The 13,691-nt window shown below is 39.4% G+C and overlaps 1 protein-coding gene across 3 annotated transcripts in view; it reads right to left on the reverse strand.

Annotated features, from left to right (window-relative positions):
• The window catches only part of ccser1 (coiled-coil serine-rich protein 1), a 122,573-nt gene that overhangs the window by 21,789 nt on the left and 87,093 nt on the right, over nucleotides 1-13,691 (reverse strand). Inside the window, exon 11 of one of the 3 annotated variants that reach the window (XM_005722016.1) lies at nucleotides 10,984-11,016. The exons of the other annotated variants lie outside the window; for them this stretch is intronic. Within the exon in view, the coding sequence (XP_005722073.1) occupies nucleotides 11,014-11,016 (3 nt within the window). The 3' untranslated portion in view covers nucleotides 10,984-11,013. The remainder of the gene's footprint in view (nucleotides 1-10,983; nucleotides 11,017-13,691) is intronic. 3 annotated transcript variants of the gene reach the window in all.

The following is a 13,691-nucleotide window of genomic DNA, read 5'->3' on the forward strand; positions in this document are numbered from 1 at the left end:
GTCTGTCAGTTTCTCATTGTCAGTCATCGTTTCTTCTGTCTCTCCATTACATAGACCATCAATTTCTCTTTCTGCCTATGAGTCATTCAACCCTGTATTTCTTTCTACCTTCCTTTGATGATCAGTAAAAGACTGCTTTGAAATATTCTTCAGGTAGTATGAAAGTAAAAATGACGTAAAGTGATAAAGTGTTACACTGTACCGTATAACATTGATATAATGCATTGTAGAGACTCTATGTAGAAAATATAAATAAAATTAGAATATACACACACTGGCCACTTCATTATCTACACCTTACTAGTACTGTGTTGGACCCCGTGTTGCCTTCAGAAATGCCCTAATTCTTTGTGGCAAGCTTTCCTCAGAGATTTTGGTCTATATACAAATGACAGTGTCACAGACGATGTCCAACTCCACCATATCCCAAAGATCTTGTATTAGACTGAGATCTGGTGACTGTGCATAGCATTGGGGTACAGTGAACTCACTGAAACACGACAATACATTACACCACCACCTTGAACTGTCGATAGAAGCCATGTTGTCAGGATTAAGTAAAATTCTGAATCTAACAACTGAATGGCAGAGCAGAAATTGAGCCCAGGCAACTTCTCAATACTTTTCTGTTTTACAATTTTGATGAGTCTGTGGAAATGGTCGCCTCAGTTTCAGTCTGGCTATTCTCCTCTGCATTTTTCACTCAATGGATTTTTTCTCTTTTCCAGACCGTTCACTTTAAACCCTTGATATGGTTGTGTGGGGAAATCCCAGCAGATCAGCAGTAACAGACCAGTTACAGACCACTGGTCTGAGTATTCTGTTGTGACACCATCAAACACGGCATGTTCAGTCACCTTTCTCTGTCATTTTGACACCTGATTTGAACTTTAGCAGGTCATCTTGATAAAAGCCTACATGCAGGAAGTTGCTGCTGTGTGATTGGCTCATTAGATATTTGTTTTATAAAGCATTTAAACAGGTATACCTAATGAAGCAACCAGTGAATGTATATCTCTTGTTTTCTTTGGACTGGTTTAATGAAATATAGGGTTAAAAAGACTTGCAAATCATTGCATTCTCATTTTAGTCTAAATATTGGCCTAAATTCTTCACTAAATAGTTTGTAGATGTAGATAGAAAACCAAAATTTCTCAAGGGCACAATCCCACAGCCACACCTGTCCATATTTTCTAACTAGACTTTGCCAAAGTTTATTTTTAGGAAAAGTTCAACACATTTTGCTCCTTTTTTGCTCAATGAACAAACACTACCCTTTTAAGTCAAAGACACTCTAAATGACCACGAGGGTCTGAATCTGCCCCGTTCAACCTCCCAGTTGTGGATGGCTACTCGCTGCTTTTCACTTGTTTGGGCTATTCCACGATACACTTGACTCACAATGATGTGATACAGCCATCAGTCACGCCTTCATGTGCACTGATACCATTACTGATGCTGATTTAAAGGATGGACAAAGGACATCTTGACCTCAAAGCATTTAACATGGTTACACACAAATTACATTGCTGCATCACCCTTTCCTGGCTTTCTAAATAAGCCTGCTTCCAACAATTAACGGCAAATTCCTCAAAATGCGGATTAATGAATTCAAGCAATTTTCTAGTTTATTCCTCATTAAGGTAACAAAAATTGGGCGAAAATCTAGCAGTGCACAGTGAAACTATCAGGGCTAACATTTTAAGTAAACACGTCCAATTAACACTGACTCATTCAGGAAACTGTGAAGTGATGCAACAGTACATTCAGTGGCTCCTATCATTATCTGTATTGTTGCACATTGCAGTGCCTACTGGAGGAAGTGTTCCTGACGGCCTTCAGGTTAAACGCCTTGGAGAATTTTACAAGCACTGTATGCTTACACTGCAGGGACTCCTGTTTCCTCTCTGTTGGTACCCATGGCAACTCTGAGATATTCTATCTATGTCCCAATTCTCCAGCTCCTTCTAAAGAAATGTCCTAAATTCTCTTCCTTCCTGACAAACTGTTAAATTACCTCCACTGCTACTGTATTTTATTTCGAATAAATGCACCCCCACGCTAAAAGTCAATGAATGTGTCAGACATGAGGAGCCACGGCCATCTTTGGAAAACTCTACGGTAAAACATAAAATGCATCGGAAAGTCACATGTGTCCAGTTATCCTAAAGATAATCAGATGCTGCTGATGTATCACACACACACACACACACACACACACACACACACACACATACACACACGCCTCGCTGTCTGCAATACATGCAGTTAAAGCCAAACCTAAAATATCTGGATGCACTTCTGCAGGGGTCCATTTTTTACTTATTAGCAAATACAGGCTTTGCTTTAAATAGAATAAAATGCATCCTAGCAAATCAAATATTTGCTCGCCATATTCACCATTATTTCAATAAACATATACACTTTTGAATTTATCAAAGCTGGAATGTGAGGTACACTATTTCTCAGTATTACGTTGGTTGCTAATTCAGGCATAGTATGATGATGACATAGTAGTATACCTTTTTAAAGGGCAGCTATCTAAGAGCTGCTTTTTTAATAACAATAGCAGTGATGAGCTGACCTTTTGCATTTTTCTTTGTCCATTATGGAACAATGAAAAACTCATTAAAGCTGTTGAGGCCCATTTGAGCTTAATATACAGAGACCGACAGCAGCCGATCTAAAACACAGAGAACTGACTCATTGTAGTAAAAAATTTCATAATTTTGAGTCACGCAAATAAATCCCAAATCATGCAAATTTAAAAGCATCCATCTTTCCACATGGCAATATGAAGCTGTAAATGGATATATGCTACAGAGGAATGCATTTTTTTTAAGGCCATAGTGACTATTTTAGGAATTCTGACTGGGAAAGATTAGCACAGCAAGATTTTTTATTCATCACCTCTCATAGTTTTCTCATTTAAGCAGAAGTGTCTCACCTCCTCTATTAGGCAAGTCTCCCTCGTTGCTTTATTATACTGATTTGCATCAAAGTTACTGCATGAAAAGAAAAAAGACTCAATGAACTCGATAGACAAGGTCACACCACGCATAACGCTCATTAGAAAATTATTAGGTGACTCAGATGGATCAACACGACTTTTAAAATAGACTTCCTGATGTGTGGACAGGTCTGTATATAATAACCATGGCGACGTAATGCAAAATAGTATATAAAGTCCAGTGAACTCTGGGAACCCTAGAAAGTTTAGGCAGAGCATCAACTATTGTCTATCAGCTACACAGCAAGCTAGAAGGCAGAGCTGGATGGTTTTTGTTCTGTGACGATTCCAATAAAGTTTAAGCTACCAAGGTGACTGTGGCATAATTGTGGACAAACAAAGATAAGGGCAGTGTTATTGCATTGATTAACATTGCATAATATTTAATATTTGCCTGTTTTTTGTTTTTTGTTTTTACTTGTCTCCGGTTTTACAGCTTTTCATCTGTTCGTGCATAAAAACACAGTTAAGAGCTGGCTAGTAAGACACACTGGCTAACTTCTGTACGGTCAGTTTGCAGAAAATTGACAGAAATTCTGAATGTGTCAATTTGAATGTTACTAACCTTGACCCTAAAGCCACAATACACAACTACAAACTTAATGCATACCTAAAATATATATATATATTTTATTCTCTACTTTTCCATTAGTCACACATAGTCCGGCATAGCTGGCTTACTTATCTTAAGCAAAGCTGCACCAATATTATATAGCTAATCCATCCACCCACCTAAATCCTCCCCCGTGAGAAAAAAAGAAAAAAAGTTTAAAAGCGACTAAGAAGAATGACTAACAGACTTCATGTTGCATTTTCAGAGAGCGATGCAGAGCAGCTTGACATCACTTCTTTAACTGAAGCAACTGCCTGTTCAAGGATTAGTTTACAACTCTGTTTTAGACCCCTCTTAGATTTAAGCAAGAGAGAAAAAAAAGCATCATTTTAATGTTATTTGTCAGATGTTGTAAATATGCATATGTAAACATACATTATTTGCATGCATCTCCCCATGAAAGAAAAACAACATTTGCATCAACTTTGTTGAAGCATCAAATCATCAGTTCCTACTTGTGACAGTTTTAATTCAGTCAGTGAGCTTCCACTTCAGACTTAATATGAAAGGACCCTAGATGGTAATACATGCAGTGAATGTGCCTTTACATCAGTTAAAGGTCAGCTGGCACATGCGGCTGCACCGACCATTTATTAAATGATGTACGTTTATGTCCTGTGTAAAAACTTATGGCTCTTCCTTTTCTCCATCTCTTGTTCTTGCACTCTATTTCACAATTCCTTCTATTCCGCCATTTCTTCTCCCTTGTGTCTGCGCGTCACAGTCTTTCACTCACATGTCATGTTCTTTCATGTTCTTTAGTTCTATCAAATTTAATTCCATATGAAGTCAGGCTGGGGGCGAGTGAGTCACTTGACTTCACGGTGCAGTTTGAGTAGTTGCAAATTTAGCTTAAGACTATTTATAAAGGTGCTGCATTTGTGGTTGATTTTTGCACTTAAAACACTGCTGACACAATTTCTTTAAAACCAACTAACAAGTTAGCCTAAGGAGCTTGGAAAGAAAGCGACTTCTTTACATTTCGTGAAGATGTTCCACTTCTCATCCAAGAAGCTTCTTCAGTTCTAACATGTTAGATCATCATATAAATAGACACTTGTTTTTAACTTCAAACTTTCTTTCAATTTCATTTTTCATCACACTGGCATAACCCAGTAACTGTTGCATCATTTATTAAATTAATTGCTTGGCTGGAAAAATATCAAGAAAACTGTAGAAAGAAGCTCAGCTGAAAAAGGTAGAACCAGACAATATTAGCATTTGTCTTGAATGGCTACTGTTACAGCTAATTAATTAGCGCATTTGCTGTTGGAATAACTAGGTAATCAGTTCAGATCTAGCAAGTGTGGCTAGTTTGAGATTAGAGACTTGCAAACGCAAGTTGAATGCATACTGAGTGTTGTGCTTAAAACTGAACAAAATCTGAGGCAGCACAACAGGCTATTCGAGACTGAGTAAGGGTGTCTAACAGTGAACCTGTCTGACACCCATACCTCTAAGGCCTTTCTTATATATATTGTAAATGCGGTCTATCTGTCTCTCCATCATGCTCTCACTAATTCACCCATTGTTCCCCTTAGTCTTACCCTAATTAATACTCTTTATCTACCTGTTTCTCTTTCTCTGCCTCATCCATCTATCCTTCCATCCATCACCCTCGCTGGCCTGCCCAGGTCATTACCCACTGTGATGATGGTTTTGTTGCACTAATTAGGCTAATTATAGTTGTCAGTTCTAACCTGGTCCTCTGCAGGGACTTTGTGATCCTACTGTGACTCGATCTGACCTTGGCTATTGACTGTGTGTGCATGTGTGTAATACCGCTGTTGCCATATCTGACCTCAACACTGCACATGTTGCCCCCGTTTTCACTTATTTTAAATTCTCTCTTTCAGTTTGTGTCTGTTTGTTTCCCTTCTAACCACCTCCCACTTGGTAACACTTACACTAGTTTTTTGGACCGTTCTCACCCTTTTATACTTTACCTGGCACCACACACATAAATCGCCCCATTGTGAGAAAACAACATGCAATGTAACTTTACTATTTCATGACCAGTCCACAAACGTCTAATGTTTTATTCTTTCAGTTTTAAGACGACACTAGATCTGAAGTTGGCGACCACCAGTTCAATTCCATTTTACTCGATCAAATAAAAAGCAAATATAACACACTCTCTGCTAGGCAATGGGAGTTGCTCTGAACCTATTTATGTGCAACAAGTATGAGCTTTATCTTTTTTTTTATCATTAAAAGTGCAAATTGTCTTTGTGTTTTTCAGTTGGTGCAGTTATTTTGGTGACTAAGTTGTTTTAAAATATATATACTAGACAAACATTACAACCTAAAATCTACAAAACTAATCAAACTCATTATTAGACTGCTGCCAGGGTCCAAATTTGAATATTTAAAGGTAAAAGTCAAAGTAAAGCCTAATCTGTCAGGAAGGTAAAAACATGTGTCACAATAACTGTGTCACATGACAAAAGTTTGACACCACCACTGAAACACATCAATATGTGAAATTTATTGCTATAAGTAGTTATTATTGGAGAGCGGCAGTATTTAAGAAGCAAGGCGAATCAGTTCCAGAGTGGAGCCACTGACTGTTGAGTAAGTTCCAAACCTCCACTGGTGTTAACATCAGCATACAAACTGTACGCCAGGCCACATAGCCTACCTTGGAAATTTGTTTGTCGTTTTTACATGAAGGTAGTGCTGCTACAGGAGACATGTTCATATAAATGACATAGAAGATGTCACCTCATCTGTTCTGTGAAAGCAGTGTGGAGTCGTGATGCCAAATGAGAGTAAACGCATTTGATTTAACCTTCCCTAAAGAGTATCCATGAGCTAAATGGTTGCTCCAAGAATGACTATTACTCAGAAGCCAGGTATGTGGATATAAGGTGGAGCAATACTTCCTATGGTGAACATCTGTGGCTATTTTAATTATGCACATGAACACAAAGTCACTGAAAGATTATTGAACGTTTATCACTCTGAGAAGAATAAACTCTATTAGGTAAACTGCTTTTCTAGCTAGTTAAATTTAAAGTTACATTTCTGCTCTCTATAACTGTATCTCCTTCTGTCATTTTCAGCTACAAAGATAAATATCCAATATATGCAATCATACTGTATTCTATATGAGCAAACGTTATATTTCGAAAGTATACCGATACAACAACACACAACACACATTTCAGCAGTTTACTCACATATTTATATGTTTCTCATTTCCAAAAAGTGGCTATACAGTAACAAAGTGGAGAAAAGAAAGCCATGCGCCATTATAAACATTAAAAATAGTGAGCAGACTTTTGGTGTCTGAACAAATGTAAATTCAAGAGACAAAGAAGAATTGTTTGCCTTTGGCTGTGGACCTGTGGTCGCATACTCACACATTGAAACTGTTTATTTCTCACATTTGTTTATTACTTCTTTTTGAAAAAGAAGATATGTGTTGTGTTATCATTTGGTGAGATACAGTATATTACGCCTGACACAGATAATTAAAGCAATAGGATTTGCATTGTCCTTACACACCACGTCTTTTGGCTGCCTGCACTTTATGTACCTCAAATATTATTTACCACTTAAATTCCATCTTTTATTGCAGTGTTTGTGAGTGCTTGACCTCTAACTGTTTTTCTTTGGGTTAGCATCTTGCAACCTGGAGCAGCCAGGGACCGAACCACCATCCTTCTGATTAGCAGATGACCTGCTCTAGCACCTGAGCTACAGCCACCCCTTAGTGGCTCCAGGAACCCCTGGCAACCATTGGTCGCTAGCAAAAAATATGTATTCTCCAATAACTAACTGGGGAATTCTTGGCTGTTACTGGGTGAACTCAGTCACAAGAAGTGTGCTGTACCAAAAACTTTCTTGCGAATGCTTTGATCATTAGCAGATTTATGTGGTCACCCCCAATATGCATGAAAGATGCCAACTTGTCTGCAAACAATCACTTACTAACCACAGAGCGGTAAGCAGAATAAAAGGTGTTTGGCAACAGTGAAGCCGACACATTTTAAGGAGAAGTTCCAGCAGACACTAAGGGTTTTAGCGAGTAGTTATCAAGTGTCGGCGTGTTCCATGCAAACTACAATCAATGAGGTTTTTGGTGCAGCGCCGTCTTTGCGACCAGCATCAGCCTGCAACCTCCAGGCCCAGCATTAGTTCTAGTTACATGTATTTCTGAGTTAATTCGTGTTTTTACGATGATACCTGATGCGATCTGTAGAAGTATGTATATGGGTGTAAAAGCTGGACTCATTCAGTCTCAGTAGGAGCATTCCTGCCTAAGGGTCTGACATCTCTTCCTAATTTTTTTTCTTACATTTCTATTTCAGGTTGCCTTTTATTTCCACTTTACTCAGCCTCAAACCCCCTGTAACCACAAAGCATCTCTGCATGTCTGGTCCTGTCTCATTCTGGCTCTCAGCATGTGCTCCTCTTTAGACCGCTTCCATCCTTCCCTCTCCCAGGCATCTTTCTGCTTTAATGAAACAGATGTCCCTTCATTAATAAAGACCTGCTCTACCATGATAATGAAGGAATGAGCAAGCGTGCACAATAGACGGGGTGAGGACGCATACAAATGGATAATATTTAACATATTTGTCCGCGTCATACTACGAGCGAGAACACCTTGTATTACATCAGGAACACATAACCTCACAAAACACACACAGACTGTTACGTGATGTTATCAAAGTTTTTCCATAGGCTACTGTTTTTTTTTTTAAAGTCACTATTGGTTAAAAACACAGATATCGTGCCATACGTTAAGTCACACATGAAATGCTGGAAAGGATTTTTACCGCTCAGCTGTCCATAAATTACGCAAAGAAATAGAGCGTTTACCTGAGGCTGAAGCACAGTGTGAATCCCCTCATGCCCATGAAAGAGTACGGTAGCTAAAGGAAGTGCTTGGTTAGTTCCAAGGAGAATTTAAGTAGCTTCCTGTTGTGCTCTCATGTCTTTTCCCCCATTGAGATTCCCATGTGCTGAGACATACCAGCTGTTCACAAAAGCTCTCATCACCACTCTTCCTCAAATACAGATTTGTGTAGCATAACCGCACGTGTTCATATCCACTTTTTAATACTCAGTCATGGGAATTATCTTTTTAAAGCTACCGATCTTCTGCTTCTTCTACTACCACTACTACAGATCAGTTAATCAATTTTTAATGTCCAAAATACTGCCTGTCCAAAACAAATCAATCAGCCAGTGAACTCTGGAGAACGGGGCAGGGGAAGGTGAAGAGACATGGGAATTGGAGGGCTCCAAGGGCCACCGCGCTCTCAACTTCACACAGCTGGCCTCTTCGTTTTTGCCTCCCTGTGAACCACTAAAGGAAGGAAATGAAGGACCCCACTCCACTTTCAAAGGGAGAATAACTAGCTTTAAGGTCTCCAAGCTGCCTACCATTGTTTTTGTGCTTGACGCTAAACACTGTTCTGTTAATGTTTCATATTTATCACAGTCAGACAGAAACACCTCTTGAAATCATCAGCTGTGGAAAAACATGTCACATCATTAGAAAAGGGCAGACAAAATGTTAACTTCTCCCTGATAAAACACTAGAGACAAACTGAGCGTCGTGGCCTTCCACTCAGTGGTGAAATACTGAATTTCTTTCAGAGGCCGATTCAGTCAGCTCCAAACTGATTACGCTAACAAGCCTCCGCGTTTTCTCTTCATTAGACCATTTGCTCAGCCTTGTCCGTACTGGCCAATTTAAAAATCAAATCAGACTAACTCTGACTATTTTGTCCAATACAGGGTAATGCACAGAGAGGACGCTGTTATCTGCCTAGGCTCATTGCTGAACACTGTCTCTGTGAGCTGATGAAAATATCATCACAAATAGCTCTGGATCTAATAGACGACACACAAATACAGAGAAGAAATATTTAGTTAGATGTCAGCGTTGCTTTTGTATAAAAGCCACAGACTGACCTTCTATAATGTACCTCTGTTTAAACAGGGATCTACACTAAAAACAAAGCATCTTAGGCCAAAACAATAGATGGAAGAAGAATCCAACCGGTAAAGGAAAACAAAGACATCCATGTCCACTTCCACAGGAACAAAACTTCATTCCTATGATTCATTTGTGCCTTCAGGTATATCAAATAAGCATATACATGCTGTGCGATGTGTATAACGCAGTTCGATTATGTGACAAATTTGATTTGAGATGAGTCTTGACACTTAAGTCAGTCAAAAAATGCAGTGCAATCACAGCTATGCAAATCACCAGCCATCAATCAAAATGGCCAACCGGTAGCTTCCCTCAGCATAAATTACTTGGCGACAGGTAGTTTGGGCATGCAAATCAATAGTAAGTCAAACTGGTTGATTTTTTTATAGCTCAAACAAGAATCATGTAGAGTGTACAACAAGATTTTAAAAAAAAAAGGCTGATTAAACAAGAAAAGGAGATAATGAATGTTGAATTTTATGGCTATTTTAGGGACATCAAACTTGACATAATAGGATTATCAAATCATCATTCTCACATACCATTATGAGAGATGGGTAATGAAACTGGTGTCGGAGTTAATAAATTGTCCTGTAAATCTTTTCAAGATGGAGAGAGATATCTTTTAATTTGCTCATATTAGTACAGAGCTTGTCAAAGAGAAAATTATGCCAGAAATCATCATGCGAAATTAAAGAAGTTACTTCTTTTATTGTGTTACAGTTAGAAACTATCCTGTTAAATTGATCTCAAGTCAATGAATAGTGAAAATAATGTCTCAGCAGTCTGAAGTGGTCGTCCTGCTACAATCAATCACTGTCTTCTTTTTTTCCCCTTTTCCTGAATTCTCACAGATGCTGTTAGACTAACAGATGGAATTTGATTTCCATCTTTGAGAGTGGAGGTGGAGAGGAGACTTGGCAGGGCTAAGAGAGCCACTTGAGAGCACTGAGACCTACATAGAATTAGAAGGCTTTGGAGTACACCCATGAGGTCACATTTACTATAACGAAGGTAAATCAAATGTTCAGCTGTCTTGATTGGAGAGAGAAACAGGCTAAGCAATGAACGGTTAGAGAAATGATGGATAGATGGCAGATGGCACACACAAACCTGGGCCAGTTGTGAGCTTATCTCTGCCTAGAGGGCGAACAGACCATTACATAGTCTGTGGCCTGCCAGATGAGATCAATCAATTACAAAAAATAATGGAAAGATAAAAAAAAAAAGGAGTGAGATATCCACATAGATTTCATGTCTTTTTTTTATATGTTGGTGCCCTTCACAACAGATGTGGTATAAAATCTTGAATTTATAGCTGGAATGCAATAAAAACAAATAGTATTGGGGCAAAGCAATTTTCAGACCCAGGATTGTGGTGTCACCCAACTCACGCACCCATACCTGTTGCATTCCTCCGTCATACCATGCTGCTTACTGCTTCCGGACAAATGGAGGTAGACGCGTATGGATGGACAACATAAGAGAAGACACAAAAGACATGGTGTAGTGAGACGAATGTAGTTGAATATGAACATGGGATACACACAAATGAATGCAAGAACACGAATGAACGTAGGCAGGAAGGTGCACGGAGAAGAAACAGAGATGAGCGTGAGGGGATAGGAAACAGCATGTGTGAATGTGGTCCCAGTGCAAAGCTGAATATTACAGTCCTCTCCATGTACTGAGGATCAGATCAGATCAGCTCCTTTACTCTAATCAGATCCTTTACATGTAGATTATGCACTGATATTAAAGTGTAGTAAAGCAAGATAACACCAAAGGTCCATCAAAGCAACACATGAGTCCATAAATAAACATATATGCTCTCACAACTGCAATAAAGCTGGCCTTAGCAGATGCAAACCTGGAGCCTTTTTCTACAATACACAACAACACATCCACCAAGAAAACATGCAAGCACACAGCACGTTCACAAGACAAACACTCATTCAAAATGCACCATAAGATAAGAAAACTGTGTCAGTAGAAGTAATGAGGGCCTAAAAATGAAGGGCGGGGAATGAAAAGGGAGGTAAACACACAGAGATAGAGGAACCATGAAAGGCAGCAGCACCTGAAGAGGATGCCAAGACAGTAGGAGGTCTGGAAAAGGGACAGTGGCGAATGGAGGAAGATGAGAGGAGGATCAAAGAAGAGGACAAAGGGATAAGGAATGAAGGTGCCAGTCTAAATTAGGATTTAAGAAAATGCCCTCGCAACCTATTCTATAGGTGAAGGCTGTTTTTATCAGTATTTTAAACTTGCAAATGGTACAGTAGCCAATATTTTCTTTATCAGTTTTGTCGTGCTGTACACTGCTGGCGCAAAAATCATGGCGCCTGGGCTCGAACGTGGCTATACCATGCCAAAACATACTGCCAAGCGTTATGTTAAAAATAGACGGAAACATGTCTGCTTAAGTTGGTTTGTCAACAACAAATATCAACACAAAAAATATTAATGAAGGGAAATTTTTAGAAATGATCAGCGCTTACAACCCTAAGAGCATGAAGATGAAAAGTGGATGAACAAATTTAAAAAGAAAAAAAAAACCAAGGGAAAAAAAACACTGTACTGGCTTCTATGGGTATTTTTATACCTGCAGAACTGGGTTAGGGCTGTGATCCATTGCAAGTGTTGGAACGCCAAACAGACTGCAGCTGCTGTCTTGCTCAACAGAGAAAGCTAAAACCTTTATACTTTACTTTAAAGATAACAAACGTCTGATACTGAAAACATAGCTTTTTGTCAGACAAGATTATATTCCCTGTCATTTGAAAGCAAGTAACTCTCATGTGGGACACCGTCCCTCTTACTTGACATTGCTTCTGTGTGTGTGTGAACACAAACTGTTGCAATTTCTCTTGTTTTTTTCTAGCGGAGAAGCCAAGGCTCCTTTTAGCTTTACACACCAAATAAAAGTGTGCCCTTTTCAATACACCTATGTGCAAGAAAGCCAAATGCCCTTTAACATGTACTGATTATCTACCAGCTGGAAGAGCTGGCATAACGTAAAAGACATAGACACAATTGTATCTCAAGTTGGAGACTCGCTACATATGCGGCCATTTCCCGACAATCCTTGTTTCTTTGATCGTTTCAAGCTGAAGAATAGCCAATGAGGATGGGAGATGTTATGAATTAATGATGAATTCAAAGTGAATGCTAAGAGGGCTGTAGAAAGCAACATGGGAAATAAAAATATGGCATATAGCTAACTTACAATACAGTAATGCGCCGTGGCTGTGACTGTCAATGCACTGGCTGTGACTGTATCATCTATTATAGGAAACACTATATATGCAAAATGTGACTTCCTGTAGCTAAAAGAGAAAAATGGAAATGAGCAAGGAGCTAAGAAGTCAAGGAAGGAAAGGGAGGATTGCATCTCGACGCCCAAAGTTAAAATGTTAATTTGGTCTCGACCTTTTAGAACTTATCTAATGTCGATGAGAGCCAGCAGGAGCACCGGCATCCACCCACGAGCCTTCTGCAGTCAAACTCTACACCCCTAATTATGTTAACCTGCTACTCAAATATATTAATAAGTGACCACAGATAGGGTGTTTGCAGCGGAAAGCTTGGAGAGCGGGGAGGTGCAGGAAGGAGAGAGAAAAGAGAAAAATGATGGGGAGACTAAAGCGACAGAGGTGAAGCGAAACAGGTACTAGAAAAAGAGAGCGAGACGGAGGGGAAGACGGCATATGAGGAGGAGAGAAAGAGCCAAGAGGCCCTCTTGTCATTCATTACAGATAAAAGCAGTTATAGGTCAGCGGACGACACACGCATGCAGGATTGCATGCATGATGTGGCACACACTGGGCAAGAAACACACACTCACACACACCACTAGATGCTTTGTCCACCTAAAGCCTCCCCTCTGACTTGTCACTGAACAGCAGAGTATTGCTTTCATCTGCCTTTCAACATAGAGTAACTGACTCCCTCTTTTCCTGTCATGTTTCCTCAATTTTCATCCCACTTCGTCTTTACCCTCGCTCCCGTCTTGTCTCTTTTTCTTGTCTGATGTTGAATCCTTTCCCACTGCTCTCTCCACCTCTTATTTCCTTCACACGGATTCATACCTGGCGTTTCATCTCTCTATT

This window comes from Pundamilia nyererei, unplaced genomic scaffold (genome assembly GCF_000239375.1).
Source record: "Pundamilia nyererei isolate P.nyererei 1_Seehausen unplaced genomic scaffold, PunNye1.0 scaffold00006, whole genome shotgun sequence".
NCBI lineage: Eukaryota > Metazoa > Chordata > Actinopteri > Cichliformes > Cichlidae > Pundamilia > Pundamilia nyererei.